This window comes from Eleutherodactylus coqui, chromosome 9, assembly GCF_035609145.1.
Source record: "Eleutherodactylus coqui strain aEleCoq1 chromosome 9, aEleCoq1.hap1, whole genome shotgun sequence".
Taxonomy (NCBI): domain Eukaryota; kingdom Metazoa; phylum Chordata; class Amphibia; order Anura; family Eleutherodactylidae; genus Eleutherodactylus; species Eleutherodactylus coqui.
The window spans coordinates 50611623-50630855 of NC_089845.1; the positions used below are offsets into that span (position 1 = coordinate 50611623).

The 19233-nt window shown below is 50.1% G+C and overlaps 1 protein-coding gene across 1 annotated transcript in view; it reads right to left on the minus strand.

Moving 5' to 3' along the window:
• The window catches only part of RANBP9 (RAN binding protein 9), a 57164-nt gene extending 39563 nt beyond the window's left edge, over positions 1-17601 (minus strand). Inside the window, exon 1 of the mRNA XM_066579383.1 lies at positions 17314-17601. Within this exon, the coding sequence (XP_066435480.1) occupies positions 17314-17461 (148 nt within the window). The 5' untranslated portion in view covers positions 17462-17601. The remainder of the gene's footprint in view (positions 1-17313) is intronic.
• Between the last annotated feature and the right edge of the window lie 1632 nt (positions 17602-19233).

A 19233-nucleotide genomic window follows, 5' to 3' on the forward strand; every position in this document is an offset into this window, starting at 1 on the left:
GGGCTAAAAAAAAAAACAAAACTCCATACTCACCTCCCAGCCGGCGTGTGTCCCCGGCGGCGGTGCAGCAAGGTGCTGGAATCCTCCCCGCTGTCCTCTCTGCTCAGCTCTGTCATTCCCCGCCGTCAGTGCTGTGATAGGCTGTGAATGATCGAGCGCCGGCTGTCATTAGCCGACGCTCCATCCAATCACAGTGCTTCCTTCCACAGTGCTGATGGCGTGGAATTGGAAAGCCGAGCAGTGAGATGACAGCGTGGAGAATTCTAAAGCAGCGGCAATGCTGAACCATTAGAAAAGGGAAGGAGGACCGGTCCCGATTAAATTTTTCCGAACTATGAACTCTCTCATGTCTACCTTCATATGGGGAAGCTCCCGACCAAAGCTCAAACTATCCACTCTTCAGAGACCCAAAGATAGTGCCGCTCCGGCACTCCCAGACCTATTTCTATACTACATAGCCGGTCAACTACTCCATTTAAAATCTTGGTTGAGTGATGGCCCACTACCCAATTCAGAAGCCCATCTGGCCCAGGCTTTAAACATCCCCTGTCTCTGGCTGGTGCTAGAGTTTCCCACCTCCATGAAGGGTGCTTTGCTGCCCATCCACAGACTGGCTATGCAAGTCTGGCGTCAGGCTAGAGAGGCGAGTGGGTTCTCAGATGTCGCCGCGGACATGTCTTTGTGGGGAAACCCTGGACTAAGAGAACTGCAGTCCCTGGACAACCTGGGGACGTGGGAACAGTATGGGATTGCTCGTTTAGGCGACCTGTATAACTCTAATGTTCTATTATCTTTTGAGCAACTGCAGAACCAATATTAATTACCCAGGACCCACTTCTATAGATATTTTCAGATCCGACATGCCCTCCAGACACAATTCCCACCCGCAAGTAGCACCATATCGCACTGCCCATTAATAGGAATACTACGATCACAAGGCCCCCGAGGACTTATCTCAACATTATAGTCTCACCTAACAACCTCAAAAGCCACACGAGAAATTCCCCCTGCCCTAATTAAATGGAAGTCCCTAATTCCATCACTGACAGAAGAAATATTTCAAGAAGTGCTGGAATCACCTTAACTTGTCTCGCCCTCAGCAAACAATAAAATGACTCAGCTATACATAGTCCATCAATGTTATCTCACCCCCACGAGACTATACAAGATGGGCAAGACTCCATCTACTCGCTGCATTAGATGCACATGCACATATGCTGTCTTCTGGCACATGATCTGGGATTGCCCATCGATCAGGTCATACTGGGGTGGGGTTACAGACCTGCTATCCGCGGTCCTGGACATCCCAGTTCCCATCACCCCGGAAATCTGCTTTTCGGCATCCTGGATGCAGAACAAAGGCAGCACTACGATAGAATTTTCCTACGAGAAATCCTATTCTTGGCTAGAAAGGTTATTGCATTGAGGTGGATGGACCAAAGGTGCCCGACTGACAATGTGGAGGAAAATTACCAACCTAACCATACCGTATAACAACCTAATATACAGGTCATGTAAATGTCCAGACAAATTTCAAAAAGTGTGGGGCCGATGGTGCGACTCATCACTGACTTTGTTTCCTCCGCAACCGCTCACCTCGGCCATATCCGCACTACAGAGACGACACTGAGACCTTGTGACCGCTCGCCGGACTGGGGGGGGGGGGGGTTGTTCCCGTGCGCGGCCACCCGCCCATGAAATTACACTAATGAGTACGCTAAAGACCCTACCTCTTAATATGGTCCACTCTTCCTATATGTGTACTCACACACAAATCCACATATATATATTTCTTGCTCCTACAGCAGGTGTACCCCTTTACTATTATTGTACACTTCAACACCACCACCCCTCCTCTATAAGTACCTATCACCCTGATCTACTTGTCTTATCCCCCTACCCTCCCTCTTATCCACAAATTGTACCAAATTGTGTGAACGCTGAACTGTAGGGTCGATTGACCCCCAATTGTATACATGACTCTGTACTGCAAAAGTTTCTTTTGATTTTGACATGTTGCTTACTTGTCAATAAAACGAGTTTAAAAAAGAAAAAAAAAGAAAGAACAGGGAAGGGGGAGCAGCGGCTTGCGTTGCTAAAGCCCCTCCCCTTGCCGGCAGCTCCCATAGGCTGGAGGGAGTTTAGTACGACTAGCTCTGTTAAGCCCTTGCCTCATCCCACCCCCTCACCTTGCCGGCAGCTGGCAAGGGGCGGAGAGGGGAAGGGAGTTTAGCCCGCTAGCTCCACTAAGCTCCCGCCCCCTCCCTTTGCTGGCAGCCGGCAAGGCGCGGAGAGGAGGACGGAGTTTAGCAGAGCTAAACTCTTCCCGCTCCGCCCGACAGTATTCCGGGCTGCACCTGGCCATTTGAATAGGCGAGAAAGCGGGAGATGCAGCAGCGACTTAGTCGCAGCTGTCTTTCATTCATGCGATTTTCAGCCATGATTCGGGCAGTCAAAAAAATAAATAAATCACAGCGCCCATGTGAAAGAGCCCTAAGAGTGAAACGCTGCGTGGGTTACATTGCGTTTTACGGCTGTGAAGCTGCCGCTGACCCGGCCTACCGCTTAGAACATGCTTTTTTCTTTTTTACCTGTGCGAGCCCGGCCTGAGGCTTTATTTACAGAAATGTATTATCGCGGCTATTTTGCCGCAATAAAACGTCCAAAAGTCGCGACCATCTGAAGCATGGGATCCCAATGCATTCGTTCAGATGGGCAATTTTTTCCGGTGCGTAAAATCGGGCGGCTGGAAAAGATAGCACATATGTGCGGTCGGAAGAGATAGGGCAAGACCTATCTTTTGGCTGTGATCAGCCGGCAGCTCCCTTAGAAGCCTAGGAGAGCTGCTGGCAGGACTTTAGGATGGCTCGCACTGCTAAACTCTCTCACCTCCCTCCCCCCCCCCTCCCTTTGCCACCAGCTCCCACAGGCTTCTATGGGAGCTTCTATTGCTGCGATCAGCCAGAAAAGTGAGGACGACAGAGTTCAGAATCGCTAAACTCTCTCCCACCGGCCGATGTAATTCCCGTGCTACGTTGTATATACGCCGCACCTGACCATCGCGGCTTTTCTCTTGTTCACGGTCTACAATCGCAGTACCCGTGTGAAAGAGGCCCGAGTCAGTATCGTTGCTAAATGACAGATTTGTGCAACCACTGAACGGGATACAATAATTTCTGTTGCGTCTCATCAGGGAGGCGGAAGCTGTGTGATGTGTTATCTTTTGGTGGAGGAGTTGTGGTTTCCATTTTTTGGCAACTTTTTGATCAATTTTTACTACGTTTTTGGCATGAAGATAAATTAAAACAGCAGTTCTGCCAGATTTTTTTTCTATGGGGCTCACTCTGCGATAGGTCAATTTTATTCCTTAGGTGAATAAGATCATGGCGATACCGAATTTATATTTTTTTGCTACATTTGCACAATAAACACCCATTTTTAACCAAAAAAAATATTTGTATTATTACATATTACACTATCCACAAGTTATTTTTTCACCAAAGTAGCTGTGCAAGGTCTTTTTTTTCTGACGCATGAGCTTCGATTGACACCATTTTGGAGTACTTGCAGTCGCTTTCTATGACCGTTTTTTTTGGCGGGGGGGGTGGGGTGATGAATAAAATAATTTAAAAAATAGGTAGAATTATTTTTACGCTGTGCAATGTGCAGACTGTCGGACATTTTTATAATATAGGTCCGCAATGATAGCAGACCCAGGTTCTGAGAACGGACCCACCCAATCAACTTTTGATCATCCATAGTGAAGTTCTGGAACACCACATTAAGAGGTTGGCCACTTTATCAGGTATGGGTTAAAATTTGTGCAAAATGCGCATAAATAAGTTTCCTTCAAGACGTCCCCTGATATTTTACAGACCAAAGCACCAGCTTCCTGTCCATCTGGCCAGTACTCCACTCCGTAAGATAATCTATGGAGTGGTATATGACCAACACATCATCGTGCCTCCACCATTGATGTACTAAAAACTCAAATGACCAGGTCCTGCGCATGTGCAGATGACACTGTGAGCATCTATAGAGGAGGCCTAAACTCTAATCCCAACCCGATAAAGGTAAGAAACCCCTTTTATCAGCAAAGAAAAATTGACATCTCTCTCCAGTACCCATGACCAACCCACCCTATCCAACCATAGTATCCAGGGGCACAAGGCAGGTGGTACAAAGGTCAGACTTCTAGAAGTATGGCAAGGAAAGATTGGCACACTGGTGGCCTACAATGTGCATCAAAGAAGCACAACAGAACATCAGCTCTACAAATCTTACATGAATATGAAATAAAGTGTGAAGAACAGGGACCAGCCGGCTTGTCGAGGGTCTCAGAGCAGACTGAAGATATTAGGTTTTTGTGACCTGTCCATACGGTTACAGGAGGTTTAGCCCCTTACAGCACATGATGCCATTCATCTAAAGAAGACTTCATTGGAATAGTTTCCAATCTCCAGACAGAATTTTTTGGGACAAGATGGCTATTAAACCCACTGAAGAGTAACCACTTTGACAAAGGAAGACCTGAGAATGTCCGTGTGACACTGAAGTAGACACCAAGCATTACTTTGAGTGGTTTGAAGGCTTCTAGCCAAGACAACAACTGGCCACTTTATGCGTGAGAGCGATGAGGGGCGCTACCAAAGAAGAGAAGCTGTGAATTAATTGCTGGTAGTAATTAGCAAATCCTAGAAAGTGTTGCAGCTCTTCCAAACCTGTAGGAAGACACTAGCCAAGGATGGCGGAAACCCTGCCTGGATCCATCTTCAAGCCTTGAATGGAGTTGATGTACCCAAGGGAGGGAAGTTCTGACTTCTCAAAATATTTCTCTAATTTTGGGTTAAGTATTGAGCATATATGCCACAAGTGAGGAAGTCTGTCATCTTAGCACATCAAGACATTGTGGTAGAGAAGTGTCTCAATGACAAAATCTGGAAGACAACCGAGGCATTCAAGAGCTAGAAACACATGACCGAGTATTCCTAAAATCCATCCCAGGGGTTGAAACCCATCTTCCCCTTATTCCCTTCCTCGATATGAATTTGGTTAAAAGCTTTAAGTAATCCAATATTCTGAAGCCAGTGGTTCCCTCCAACCAGCCAAACAGCTCAGAGATCTTCTTGGGGTCCTTCTCATCTGGTGGGTCGTGTGCGCTCATTCTGCGATTTATTTGGCTTTATGTTCTCTCAAGTCAGATTTTTCAGTCAGCATAATTTCTGTATGATGGACCCTACCACACAAGCTCTTTGGGGAGGGGGGTGGGAGGCACAGAAAATCCTACCACAGTTCCTGCTGATGACAAGAGGCTCCCGACGCAAAGTTAGAATAAAGGAGATGATAGACTGTACACTTATGGTCTGTAACTTATTTAGGTGAATGCAGAAGGTAATACTAGTTACAGTGTCCTCTTGGCAGGCAGAGATGGTACAGACTCTAGCTGCTCATGTGATGTGGTCCTGATGCATTACGAGATTGATAGCAGAGAATTGTGAAAGAAAAAGCAAGGCCAATTCTCTCTGATAAGCATCAGACAGGAAGTTGCATTGAAGTGACTGTAATATACATAGGAGGCGTCCAAAGTGTGACAGACAATCAGCTGAGGAGTGTAGAGATGAAAAAATGTGTTTTCACTGAAGTGGCCCTTTAAGTTACCTTAACATATTTTATAATTCGGTGCTTCAACCCAATAGAACATTTAAGTAAGAGCAAAAAGAGCCAATTATGCTGGTAAGTGGAACCTAGAGTCTGCAAGTGGTCTGACACTAACTAAAAGTGAGGTCTGAAGACTAAAATCTCACTTACACGGGACAAACGCCGGGCAAACGATGCCCGATACTCGTCCCCGCACATACTCACTCCTGTGCTGTTACACAGGAGCTAGTATTGTTGGCTCTCTGACAGAGCAGCCAGCAGTCATCCGGGACGGCTGGAGATTTCACTCCTCGCTCTCCCCCCGCCCCTCTCCATTCACTTAACACAGCGGCCGTTCAGTACTGAACGGCTGCTATTTACTCTCATCATTCAGGCTGCATAAAATCCTGAATGATGATCGCTTAGTGTAAATAGCAGCTGTTCAGTACTGAGCGGCCGCTATGTTAAGTGAATGGAGAGGGGCGGGGAGAGCGAGGAGTGAAATCTCCTCCAGCTACCCCACTGCGAGTCGGCGATACTCGCTCCTGTGCAGCAGCCCAGGGGCGAGTACATGCAGGGACGAGTGTCGGGCGTCGTTTGCCTGACAGTCGTCCAGTGTAAATGGGGCTTAAGACCTTTGCCTGTTTACATAGGCTGGCAGGGCTGGTAACATCGCCAAGCGCCTGGTTGCTGCATTTAATTCTGGGAGACCTTGTGTCCTGCGTGCAAATAAACAAGCCTTATAGGCGGAAAAAGTACAGTAAATATGCTGACTCCTATTCTGCTGCAGTGGCTGGAAGATGAGCTGCGGGAAACTAGGAAAGCTAACAATTATATAAAAAAAAAAAAAAAAAAAAAAAAAAAAGACACGACGACACCACACCACACACACACTTCCTGCGCAAAAAAAATCCACAGCACGTTCCATTTTCCTGCGCCGGGAAAGAGAACATTTTGAAGTTATTAAAACTTATTGGCCATTTCAATGCCAGACGGCACGGTTGTATATTTTTTTTTTAAGCATGCACGACTTGCTTGTAAAAAACTGTGCAGGAAAAAAAAAAAAAAACACAACGCAGTTCCACGCACAAATACGCAATGCCCAAAAACACGGTGTGAATATGAAAACACTGGCGTAAATCTGGCCTTGTTGGTTTCAAGTTAAAATGTTTAACTGGTTGGACAAGGATTAAAATACAAACAGCACACTCGCCTGTCTTCGCCCCGCCAGGGCGCCTCTAACTGGCTGCGCTACCCCGTCCTCCGCCACCAGAAGTCACACGACCACTGCAGCCAATTGGAGGCTACAGAGTCACCTTCCCAACCTCCTGGCGCCCAGGATGGGAGAGGTCACCTGACTTCCCATGTCAGACGAAGCAGCAGCGAAGCCAGTTACCGGAGGGCAAAAACAGACGACTGCGCTTTTTTTTTTCTTTTTTAACCCCTGCCCAGCCAGTAAACATTTGAAGCCACATAACCCCTTTAAAGATTCTTTATACATACTGCATTTAATTGTGACTTGGCTTCTCCCTTTTCTTGATATTCCAATCCTCATGTTATCAGTGAACAAAGGCTGCGAGAGAAGCCGGTCGGCGATCACGTCCGTGCGCATGACATTATTACCAAGCAGCCGTCTACAGCCTGATCCGTCATGGTTTTCAGAACATTCCGGATTCACGGCTCAGATAAAACATGTTATACTTGCCGACGAGCCTCGCCGGCTCTTGTACGCTAGACACTAATGTCACCCGTAAATGTATCGCTAGGCTGAAGGAGGAAGAATTAAACTGACAGTTAAATACTGGCTGCACGGCTGTATAATGAGGGCCTTATGGTGGTGACATCAGCAGGACAGGCTCTCATCTGTATATACAAGTATATAGGCACAGCCAGCTATCTACCGATGGACTAGTCCTCCCTGTGTGATGATATTACATGGACTCTACCACACAAGTTCTTCGTGGGCACAGTTACTACTGATGATTAGAGGCTTCCATCACACAGTTAGAATAGAGGAGATCACGGCTCATCTTCATGACTGTATAATTATAGGCTGTAGTTTATTTAGGTGAAGACAGAAGGGTAATGGCAGTGTCTTCTTAGCAGGCAGAGATGGTACTTGCTCTAGGACTATTTGTAGAGCACATAGAAAGTGAGCAGGGAGGAAGATCTGCATCAATGTGATGCCTGATAAGCATCAGACAGGGGGCTGCACTGCATGAAAGTGACTACAATATACACAGAAGACTTCCAGAGTGTGACAGGAAATCAGGTGTAGGGATGGAAAAATCTATCTCAGCCGGCCTGGCCCTTTAAGTTGCCCGAACCTAAATCCTTACATCTTAATGAGGATATGTTTATAGGGGTTGAAGGTTTTACATACTCTCTTGAGGAATTCTAAGTTAATATACAGGGATCCCCTGTTCAAGAATCTCACTTTTGAAGGGAAATTAAAATACTTTAAAAGGGAACCCGTCGCCAGGTTCATGCTGCCCGAACCTCAGGCGGCAAGGACCCGGGTCAGGCATGTACATTGTGCCCGTGTAGGCTTTATTCTGAAACGCATCTCCAAATCACAGAAGTGGGCCACGGCAGGCTCTGTCTGGCCCCATCATGCAGAGTGGTGATCTCTCCCTATACAAAAGGGGAGAGAGCTGTCGATCTACATGTAGCGAGCGGGAAGAGCAGCTGAGCAGAAAGAATTTTTTTAGTTTGCTAAAAGCGAATGATCATCCGACAGACAAGTGTTTTCTCATTTTATTTTATTTAATTTTTTTTAGAGTCTGATTGTTGGGCGTGTGAGTGTTTGGGGGCACATCCGGGCCCAATTAGCCTGTGTAAAAGGACCACTGCTGAGTGCCAACCGACAACATCTTGACCAGCACCAGTCACGGCCATTTACATGCAGCAGATGATCGCTAGTATGGGAATGGACGATCATTAATACAATCGTTCATCCCTGTAAAGTTTTCGGCAGCACATCACATTTGCATATGGAGATATCCTGCAGATAAACTCACATAACAGATCCGCTTGGCTCACAAACGAGTGCTAGCTTATCGGTCGGCTGATCACAGGTACAGTCACATGGACTGATGATCAGGCAAACAAAGGTTTGTATACGAACATCGGCCAACGCAGAAGAGCTCTTAGTGCCGCCCTCCCCAGAGATTACAGGTGATCGCCGGCGGTCCCAGCAGGGGGGCACTTTGCGATCATCTAACTATCAAGAGTCCCTTCTAACGAGTTGTCCACACCAGAAAACCCCTTTAATTATCAGATTATTAATTTAGCCAAAGTTATTTTCCATATACATTTTCTACACGTCAGACTACTTCATTGAGATCCCAATGATTTTTCTTGCGCACGTTATTTACGCACTTCGTGTTAGCAGCAACATGGCCGCCTTTGGGATATTGGTACAGTGTATTAAGCGCTCAAAGCCCGCACACGTAATACGCCATTACCTTATGCACATATGAGTTAGCCCTCACATGTATGGGAAAAGCCGTGGAAATGCAACAGCAGGTTTGTTGGGTACTCCTCTCGCTCTATAGGTTAACCAAAAATAAAAGTTTCTCATAAACCTGACCAAAAAACCCCAATTGGTCACTCCTGACCATACTGTGCTGTTAGGGCACAACGACTTTAATGTCCCTGTTTGAAACTGACAGAACTTGGGCCCATTGTCCTTATATATAGAAACTGTCTAAAAGACCAACTGCCCTTATTGCCCATAGCAACCAATCAGAGCTCAGGTTTTTATTTTACCAGAGTAGTTTCCAAAATGAAAGCTGAGCTCTGATTGGTTGTTAAGGGCGACAAGGGCAGTTTTGATAAACAAGGCCCAATGTGTGTATTTACATGTGACTTATAGCCCAATTTCCCCGATGATGCCAGGTCAGGGAGCGAGGGGTTTAGTATGCACAGCTTCTTAAAGGGGTTTTCCCATTACTTAAATCTGCTCCACAGCCACGCTTACATCCGGGTTTCTGCTGATCCGGTCATGTGACTGTTGCAGTGGCCTTCTATAGCCACTGATTGGCTGCAGCAATCAGGAAGTACAGGCAGCAGGTAAAACCCCTTCATGTTTTAGGACCAGTCCGCAGCAGGGAGCCATTCATTATATTAGGCCGCTTTCACATCTGCGTCGGGGGTTCCATTTTACTGCTTCGCTCCTGCAGTAGTTCAGGAGAAACTTACATTTTATCAGTGCCAGCACAGGCATAGAGGACTACTAAAAGTAGTCTTGGACATTCATGAGCTGCAGCTAGCGCCACCCATCTCACGGTCCAGCTAATAGATTACCTGCGGTCTGCCCATTACTGTAGATCATTGGCCAGAGGTCGGGGTGGGTGTGACTAGCTGCAGCTCATGAATATGCAGGACTACTTCTGTGTCTGGCTGCTATTAATAAAACGCAAGTTTCTTCCAAACTACTGCAGATACAGCGGACAAAATACTATAATCAGTGTGACTGGCACTACCTTATGGTGCTCTCAGCGAGGGCTGCAAAGACAGGGTGACCGATAATAAAGAGGATACAATCATGGGAATAACTTGGCCTAAGAGCGGCTTCACATGAGCGTAATTTACTGCGTGCCACCCGCACGTGACGGTCGCACAGCAAATACGCAACGGCAGTGCATACTTAGTGCATGGCGGCCTGCAAGATCTTGGTGTGCATGCAATAGGCACCAAGATAGAACAAGCTGCAGTCTTTATTGGGCGCATATTGTGTGAGCGCCAACGTGGGAGCCTATGGCAGTACAGTACAGCGTATGCCGCGTACGCTCATATGAAGGAGCCCTAACTGGGCGATTACTGCTTGTCTCGGCGATAGAACCCGCTGTTATCCCAAGGGTCTCCTTTTGTAGTTTTTTTTCAGGCCGTGTGAAGGTAAGAATGGAGGATGTGCGGTCGCGAATGATTAAACAACAGGGGCAAAGGATCATACGAATTATCGTTCTTCCCCTAATATAGTCAGAATCGGCAGGCGTTAGAACCAGGCAGATGGAGGCTAATGGCCGCCCGTCTACTGCAGCGAATTACTCCGTGTAGAAGGACCTTCAGCAGTCAGACAAGTACAGCATGAGAAGTGGCCGTCGGACACCTTTGACCAATTTACCAAACCCTATCTTTGCCCCGCCGACAGCAGATGTGCGCCGGTCCGGCCGCCCACATACACGTCAGCACGGTGCCCAACGACTTTGGATTCCTTGTAATTAATGGGTTACGGCAACCTACTATACTACTTTAGGCAATACTGCAACCTTTGGTCAGGCAACATGTCACAGCCCAAGTCTCCGTATAACCCTAACCAACCTGCTATCTGTTAGGCCGCTTTCAAACAGGAGAGAAAATTGTGCAATTTTCTTGCGATGAGACAGCGAAAGGAGTCGCATGTATGTGAAGCCTAGCTTTCAAATGGGGGTGTTATTTTAGCTAGTCTCCACCAGAAGTATGGGTGGAGACATTGGTTGGCCGGCCAGAGGGAAAGGGAACGCCCCCAGCTGCTGATTGGCTGCCAGAGGAACACCCCCCCTGTGCTGACAAGCCGGGCGGCTCCGCTACTCTTTGCACTGCGGTGGCCTTTCTGTGGTGCTTGCTGTTTCCAGCGCTGGCACCCCAGCATACATTTCACCGGGCCCGCATACTGCACTCGGCCCTCTCTATATCTTGTTCCCCTTTTTGCTACTGGCTCATCCCCCCCTGCCAGGGCAGTATGGCATGGCTTGTGGCAGAGCAGCTGTACAGTGCGGCGGTAATGAGATACAGAGCGGCACCGGGGGGGGGGGGGGGGGAATATATAGGTTTCTACAGTGTATTTTGGGCGGCCTTGGGGATCTCTGAAGGTGTGTCTCCGGCAGCCAATCAGCAGCAGGGGGCGTTCTTTTTCTCAGCCCGGCCAACCCGTGTCTCCACCCATAATTCCGGGGAAAAAAAGTTAAACTAATACCTCAAATGGGTTCCTTCACATTAGCGATGTTTTGTAGGCTGCTACATTGCGACAAAAAAATTTGTGGCATGTTGAATAATCGTGTGATTTGCGCCATTTTGTAGCCCATGTTTCGCTATGGAGCCTTCCCATGTTTGGCATCGCATGCAAACACGATTTTCGTGCGATGCAACTTTTACAGTAGGAAATCCTACAGCGTCCCCTTAAATAAGCCCTAGCTGCATAAGAAAAACACACAATAGATCACCCAACAGCCGCTGTCAGCTTCGCCGCCCGTCTCCTCGCAGCTCCCCAGCAGACTTCCTTATAGTTATCCCCCAGTTTATCCTGGTCAGGGGTTCAAAATCCCCGCCTCTAAGAAGCGCTGGCTGTGATTGGTTCTTGAATGCCTGACTCAGCCAATTCCTGCAGCACTCGATGAACCAATCACAGCCATTCGATGTAGTGTGTGCTTTTTTTTTTTAATAACTGCAGCTTGGGCTTATTTTGTGGGAGGGCTTATTTCAACCCCCCCCCAAACATCGCAGCAAAAGAGCGCTACAAAGTCACACGACTGTGTACCAACACAAAATCGTGATATCGCACAGAACTCAGATGCGCCATTGCTGCGATTTTTTCGCGGCGATATCGCTGTCGCCGGTGGGAAAGAGGCCTTAAACCTAGATAACTGAATAGACGAGATCGTTTTTGAGAGATGACCCCCCGATCCACTCAATAATACTTCATTAAATCTGCTGACCGCAGAGAAACCCACTAGGGTCGGGGAGGTAAATTACGATCAGTTACACGCTGACCGCAGAGAAACCCAGTAGGGTCGGGGAGGTAAGTTACAATGGGTTACACGCTGACCGCAGAGAAACCCAGTGGGGTCGGGGAGGTAAGTTACAATGGGTTACACGCTGACCACAGAGAAACCCACTAGGTTCAGGGAGGTAAGTTACAATAGGTTACACGCTGACCGCAGAGAAACCCACTAGGTTCAGGGAGGTAAATTACGATGGGTTACACGCTGACCGCAGAGAAACCCACTAGGGTCGGGGAGGTAAATTACGATGGGTTACACGCTGACCGCAGAGAAACCCACTGGGGTCGGGGAGGTAAGTTACAATGGGTTACACGCTGACCACAGAGAAACCCACTAGGTTCAGGGAGGTAAGTTACAATGGGTTACATGCTGACCGCAGAGAAACCCACTAGGTTCAGGGAGGTAAGTTACAATGGGTTACACGCTGACCGCAGAGAAACCCACTAGGGTCGGGGAGGTAAGTTACAATGGGTTACACGCTGAGCGCAGAGAAACCCACTAGGGTCGGGGAGGTAAGTTACGATGGGTTACACGCTGACCGCAGAGAAACCCACTAGGGTCGGGGAGGTAAGTTACAATTGGTTACACGCTGTAATCTGCTACAGACTGCAGCGTTTTTGCAGAACGAACTATGTTTTTTTTTGCGCACATCGGTGTTTACTATCCGTTTTCCAGGCATGTGCATTTACACATGACAAAAAAACCAAAAAAAAAGCACCGACTAAAATGGCGAATTTCCTGCGCAAATACTAACTATATTTTCTTGCATGACCAAAATGTGCAGGAAATCTACGCGCATGTGAGCGAGCCACTGAAGTCAACGGGGTCTAGTCACTGCATATTGCGTGCACACAATACGCTGCGCAAATGTGCTCGTGTAAATAAGTGCTTACGGACAGTTTCAAACAAGTGCCTAGTCACGTATTATGGATATGCTAGACGGCGCTGCAGCCGTACGCTATCTCATCAGTATTTGCCCACACGGTGGATACATATTCATACTCGCCAAATAGAAAAAAATACCAATAAATGTAAATATGAAGGCAAAATTGGACACGCGGGTCAGGCTGCGCTTTTTAAAGCACGACCGTGAAAAATACGGCCATGTGAATAGATACATAGATTTGTATGAGGCTACCTACACACGGGCGAGCGCGATCCCGCACCGAGAAACTCGCATCCCATCACTTCTGTGAATCGGCAATCCTCCGGCGCGGCTTTCAGACACCTTAGAGGATCCGTATTCAATGGGAAACCTGGCATAGCAGTTGCGTGCGCCTCGCATGGTGGCCATGTTTTACTGTCCCATTGAAAACAACGGGCGACGCGTTCCGTGGAACGGGAGGAGAGAGCACATGCATGACTAATCAGAAGAATAGAGGTCATATTCGTGCTCGATTTTTGGGTCTCGCAACATATGAATCCCGCGCGTATTTCTCGGTCGTGTGAAGATGGCCTTAAGGTCTGGATTAAACATGGAGTTACAATCCACTCATCTGAAAGCAGCCTTGGGTCGGCGTCACGCTGGCGTATGAATATTTGCGTGCGCATGAACGTAGCGTTTTAGCGGAACTATGCTTTTTACAGTAAAATAGTGTATTTTATTGCACTTTTCCCGCACGCAAAGTATGTACATTTGCGCACACTAAAAAAAAAAATAAAAATGGATTTCTGCATCCCTATTAACTTCTATGGGGACCATTGGCGCGCAAATATGCAAAAAAGTTGAGCATGCCGGGTTTTTTTTTTGCTGCCCGACTAAAATGCGTGTACCAAATACGGAAATATGAACCCACTGAAATCAATGAGTTCTATTCTCTGCGTATTGTGTGCGCAAATTTCCTCTTTTGAAGGCGCCACTAACATGAATTTCAAGAGTTTACGAATGCGAGGCTCGCCGTTTGTATTCGGACAGCCTCAACGTATTTTTTTACACGAGCGTAAGCACAATTGTGCGTGGCTTGGCGCAACGTATTTGCGCACTGAACAAGTCTTTTTTGCGCATCGCCATGTTTTAGTGTCGTTTTTCTACCCCCAGGACACGTTCATCTGCGTGCGACAAACACGCGAACAGCGACTGAAGTGGCCAATTACTTCCAGATGTGTTCTGTATCCTGCGAGTGTTTCCCGCATCTCCTTGTGTACATTTGCGCACCTCCGTAGACTTCTATGGGTTTTTTTGCTGCGCAAATACATTTAGTATTGCAGTTACCGCACAATTCGCTAACGAAAAGACGGACTGCGTCCTATGCGATCGCGTAAACCAAACCGGCGCAGTTTTTCTCATCCAACAAAGGCCGATTGTTATCCAGTCTACCCTCATGGCCGTTAGATCGTACCGGATTCCATGATGGGCCCGGAGAAGGGAGGCAAAGTGTCCGTAAAATCGTACTATGACCTCTGCTGACCCTACAACTCCCCCCAAAGCTGTAGGGCCATAGCAGTAATAACATGGCAGCGGCCTAATCCGCGATGACATCCCACCTAACAGTCCGTCCCCGCGGTCTCTATGAGATGAGAGCAGCCATATAGGGAGGAGGATGGGGGTGGTATGACACAGCAGGTCGGCACCCATGAAGTCCCCGTGGTCGCTATGAGATGGGGGAGAGCGGCCATGTACGAGGAGGACGGGGGTGATAGTTGGAGTGGTGACAGCAGTTCAGCCCCATGAAGTCCCCGTGGTCTGTATGAGATGGGGGAGAGCGGCCATGTAAGGAGGAGGATGGGGGTGGTATGACACAGCAGGTCGGCCCCCATGAAGTCCCCACGGTCTCTATGGGAAGCGGGAGAGCGGCCACATACCAGGAAAATAGGGGTGGTATGACACAGCAGGTCGGCCCCCGTGGTCTCTATGAGATAGGGAAGAGCGGACATGGGCAGAGGAGGATGGGGGTGGCAGTTGGGTTAGTGACCCGGACAGAGGAGGATGAGGGTGGCAGTCGGTAGTGACCCGGACAGAGGAGGATGGGGGTGGCAGTCGGTAGTGACCCGGACAGAGGAGGATGGGGGTGGTAGTCGGTAGTGACGCGTACAGAGGAGGATGGGGGTGGTAGTCGGTAGTGACGCGTACAGAGGAGGATGGGGGTGGTAGTCGGTAGTGACGCGTACAGAGGAGGATGGGGGTGGTAGTCGGTAGTGACGCGGAGGAGGATGGGGGTGGTAGTCGGTAGTGACGCGGAGGAGGATGGGGGTGGTAGTCAGTAGTGACGCGGAGGAGGATGGGGGTGGTAGTCAGTAGTGACGCGTACGGAGGAGGATGGGGGTGGTAGTCAGTAGTGACGCGTACGGAGGAGGATGGGGGTGGTAGTCAGTAGTGACGCGTACGGAGGAGGATGGGGGTGGTAGTCAGTAGTGACGCGTACGGAGAAGGATGGGGGTGGTAGTCAGTAGTGACCCGTACGGAGGAGGATGGGGGTGGTAGTCAGTAGTGACCCGTACGGAGGAGGATGGGGGTGGTAGTCAGTAGTGACCCGTACGGAGGAGGATGGGGGTGGTAGTCAGTAGTGACGCGTACGGAGGAGGATGGGGGTGGTAGTCAGTAGTGACGCGTACGGAGGAGGATGGGGGTGGTAGTCAGTAGTGACGCGTACGGAGGAGGATGGGGGTGGTAGTCAGTAGTGACGCGTACGGAGGAGGATGGGGGTGGTAGTCAGTAGTGACGCGTACGGAGGAGGATGGGGGTGGTAGTCAGTAGTGACGCGTACGGAGGAGGATGGGGGTGGTAGTCAGTAGTGACCCGTACGGAGGGGGATGGGGGTGGTAGTGAGTAGTGACATGTACGGAGGAGGATGGGGGTGGTAGTCAGTAGTGACCCGTATAGAGGAGGATGGGGGTGGTAGTCGGTAGTGACCCGGACAGAGGAGGATGGGGGTGGTAGTCGGTAGTGACCCGGACAGAGGAGGATGGGGGTGGTAGTCGGTAGTGACCCGGACAGAGGAGGATGGGGGTGGTAGTCGGTAGTGACCCGGACAGAGGAGGATGGGGGTGGTAGTCGGTAGTGACGCGTACAGGAGGATGGGGGTGGTAGTCAGTAGTGACGCGTACAGAGGAGGATGGGGGTGGTAGTCAGTAGTGACGCGTACAGAGGAGGATGGGGGTGGTAGTCAGTAGTGACCCGTACGGAGGAGGATGGGGGTGGTAGTCAGTAGTGACGCGTACGGAGGAGGATGGGGGTGGTAGTCGGTAGTGACATGTACAGAGGAGGATGGGGGTGGTAGTCAGTAGTGACCCGGACAGAGGAGGATGGGGGTGGTAGTCAGTAGTGACCCGGACGGAGGAGGATGGGGGTGGTAGTAGTGACCTGTACGGAGGAGGATGGGGGTGGTAGTCAGTAGTGACATGTACGGAGGAGGATGGGGGTGGTAGTCAGTAGTGACCCGCACAGAGGAGGATGGGGGTGGTAGTCAGTAGTGACATGTACGGAGGAGGATGGGGGTGGTAGTCGGTAGTGACAGCAGCTCGGCCCCGTGAAGTCCCCGAGGTCTCTAGAAGGTCCCTGGGACAATGACTATTGTGTTTAGTGCCACCAGCCTGACAACAAGGCCCCCTTGTGCCCCGCAGGCCTGACATCTGTGGGGCAGCAGCTGAGGCCTAGAGGATGATGGGGGTTGTGGTGGTGAGTCACAGGGAGGTGAGCACTGCAGGAGTTACAGCACCCCCTCCCCCTCCATATCCGCGGTCATGTAACACGTATCCGCGGCCTCCATTGTTATCTGTACCGTCAGCTGGAGATAGGTAATCCCGGAGCCGCCATCCGCGGCAGCCCGCTGCTCCTCCCCCGGCCCCGCCGCCTCCTCCGACACGAACTGTTGTTTTTTTGCTGTTTTTCTTACCCCCCGACACCGCCGCCAGCCCCCCACAACCCCGAGCCGCCCGCACCCCCTCCCCCAGCCATACCGGATCCCGTACTGACCTTTGTAGTGGACCCGCAGGTTACCGTGGGACAGGCCCAGGTAGCTGCACTTGTCCCGGGGACTCCAGGCTCGGGGTGGCGGGTCCCGGGGGAGGAGAAGACCCGGGGTTCCCCCGACTACAGGGGCGAGCAGAGGAGGAGACGACATGAGACACAACAACACAACAAGACACAACCACACGGGGGCCGAGCAGAGCACATAACACGGCGGCACAGGAAGCGGGAGGAGCCGCCCACAGGACACCAGTGTGTGAGGGAGTGTGACACATCCAGATGGCGGAGCACGGGGCTGTGCGGGAGGCTGCCAACAGCCGGCCCCTATACTGACAGCCGGCCCCTATACTACCTCACTGCCGTCCCCTATACTGACATCCCCTATACTGCCTCAAGCCGCCCCCTATACTGACAGCCGTCCCCTATACTGACAGTCCCTATAGTGACAGCCGGCCCCTATACTGCATCCCCTATACTGCCTCACAGCCGCCCCCTATAGTGACAGCCCCTATAGTGACAGCCGGCCCCTATACTGCATCCCCTATACTGCCTCACAGCCGCCCCCTATCGTGACAGCCCCTATACTGACAGCCGGCCCCTATACTGACATCCCCTATACTGCCAACAGCCGGCCCCTATACTGCATTCCCTATACTGCCTCACAGCCGGCCGCTATACTGACATCCCCTATACTGCCTCACAGCCACCCCCTATACTGACATCCCCTATACTGCCTCACTGCCGTCCCCTATACTGACAGCCCCTATACTGCCTCACAGCCGGCCCCTATACTGACATCCCCTATACTGCCTCACTGCCGTCCCCTATACTGACAGCCCCTATACTGCCTCACAGCCGTCCCCTATACTGACACCCCCTATACTGCCTCACTGCCGTCCCCTATACTGCATTCCCTATACTACCTCACAGCCGTCCCCTATACTGCATTCCCTATACTACCTCACAGCCGTCCCCTATACTGCATTCCCTATACTGCCTCACAGCCGGCCGCTATACTGACATCCCCTATACTGCCTCACAGCCACCCCCTATACTGACATCCCCTATACTGCCTCACTGCCGTCCCCTATACTGACATCCCCTATACTGCCTCACTGCCGTCCCCTATACTGCATTCCCTATACTGCCTCACAGCCGTCCCCTATACTGACATCCCCTATACTGCCTCACTGCCGTCCCCTATACTGCATTCCCTATACTGCTTCACAGCCGCCCCCTATACTGACATCCCCTATACTGCCTCACAGCCGCCCCCTATACTGACAGCCCCTATACTGACATCCCCTATACTGCCTCACAGCCACCCCTATACTGACATCCCCTATACTGCCTCACAGCCGCCCCCTATACTGACAGCCCCTATACTGCCTCACTGCCGTCCCCTATACTGACAGCCCCTATACTGCCTCACAGCCGTCCCCTATACTGACACCCCCTATACTGCCTCACTGCCGTCCCCTATACTGCATTCCCTATACTACCTCACAGCCGTCCCCTATACTGCATTCCCTATACTACCTCACAGCCGTCCCCTATACTGCATTCCCTATACTACCTCACTGCCATCCCCTATACTGACAGCCCCTATAATGCCTCACAGCCGTCCCCTATAGTACCTCACAACTGTCCCCTATACTGACAGCCCCTATAATGCCTCACTGCCATCCCCTGTACTGCCTCACAACTGTCCCCTATACTGCATTCCCTATACTACCTCACAGCTGTCCCCTATACTGCCTCACAGCTGTCCACTGTACTACCTCACAGCCATCCCCTATACTGCATCCCCTATACTACCTCACTGCCATCCCCTATACTGCTTCACAGCCGTCCCCTATACTGACAGCCCCTATACTACCTCACAGCTGTCCCCTATACTGCATCTCTTATACTACCCCACAGCTG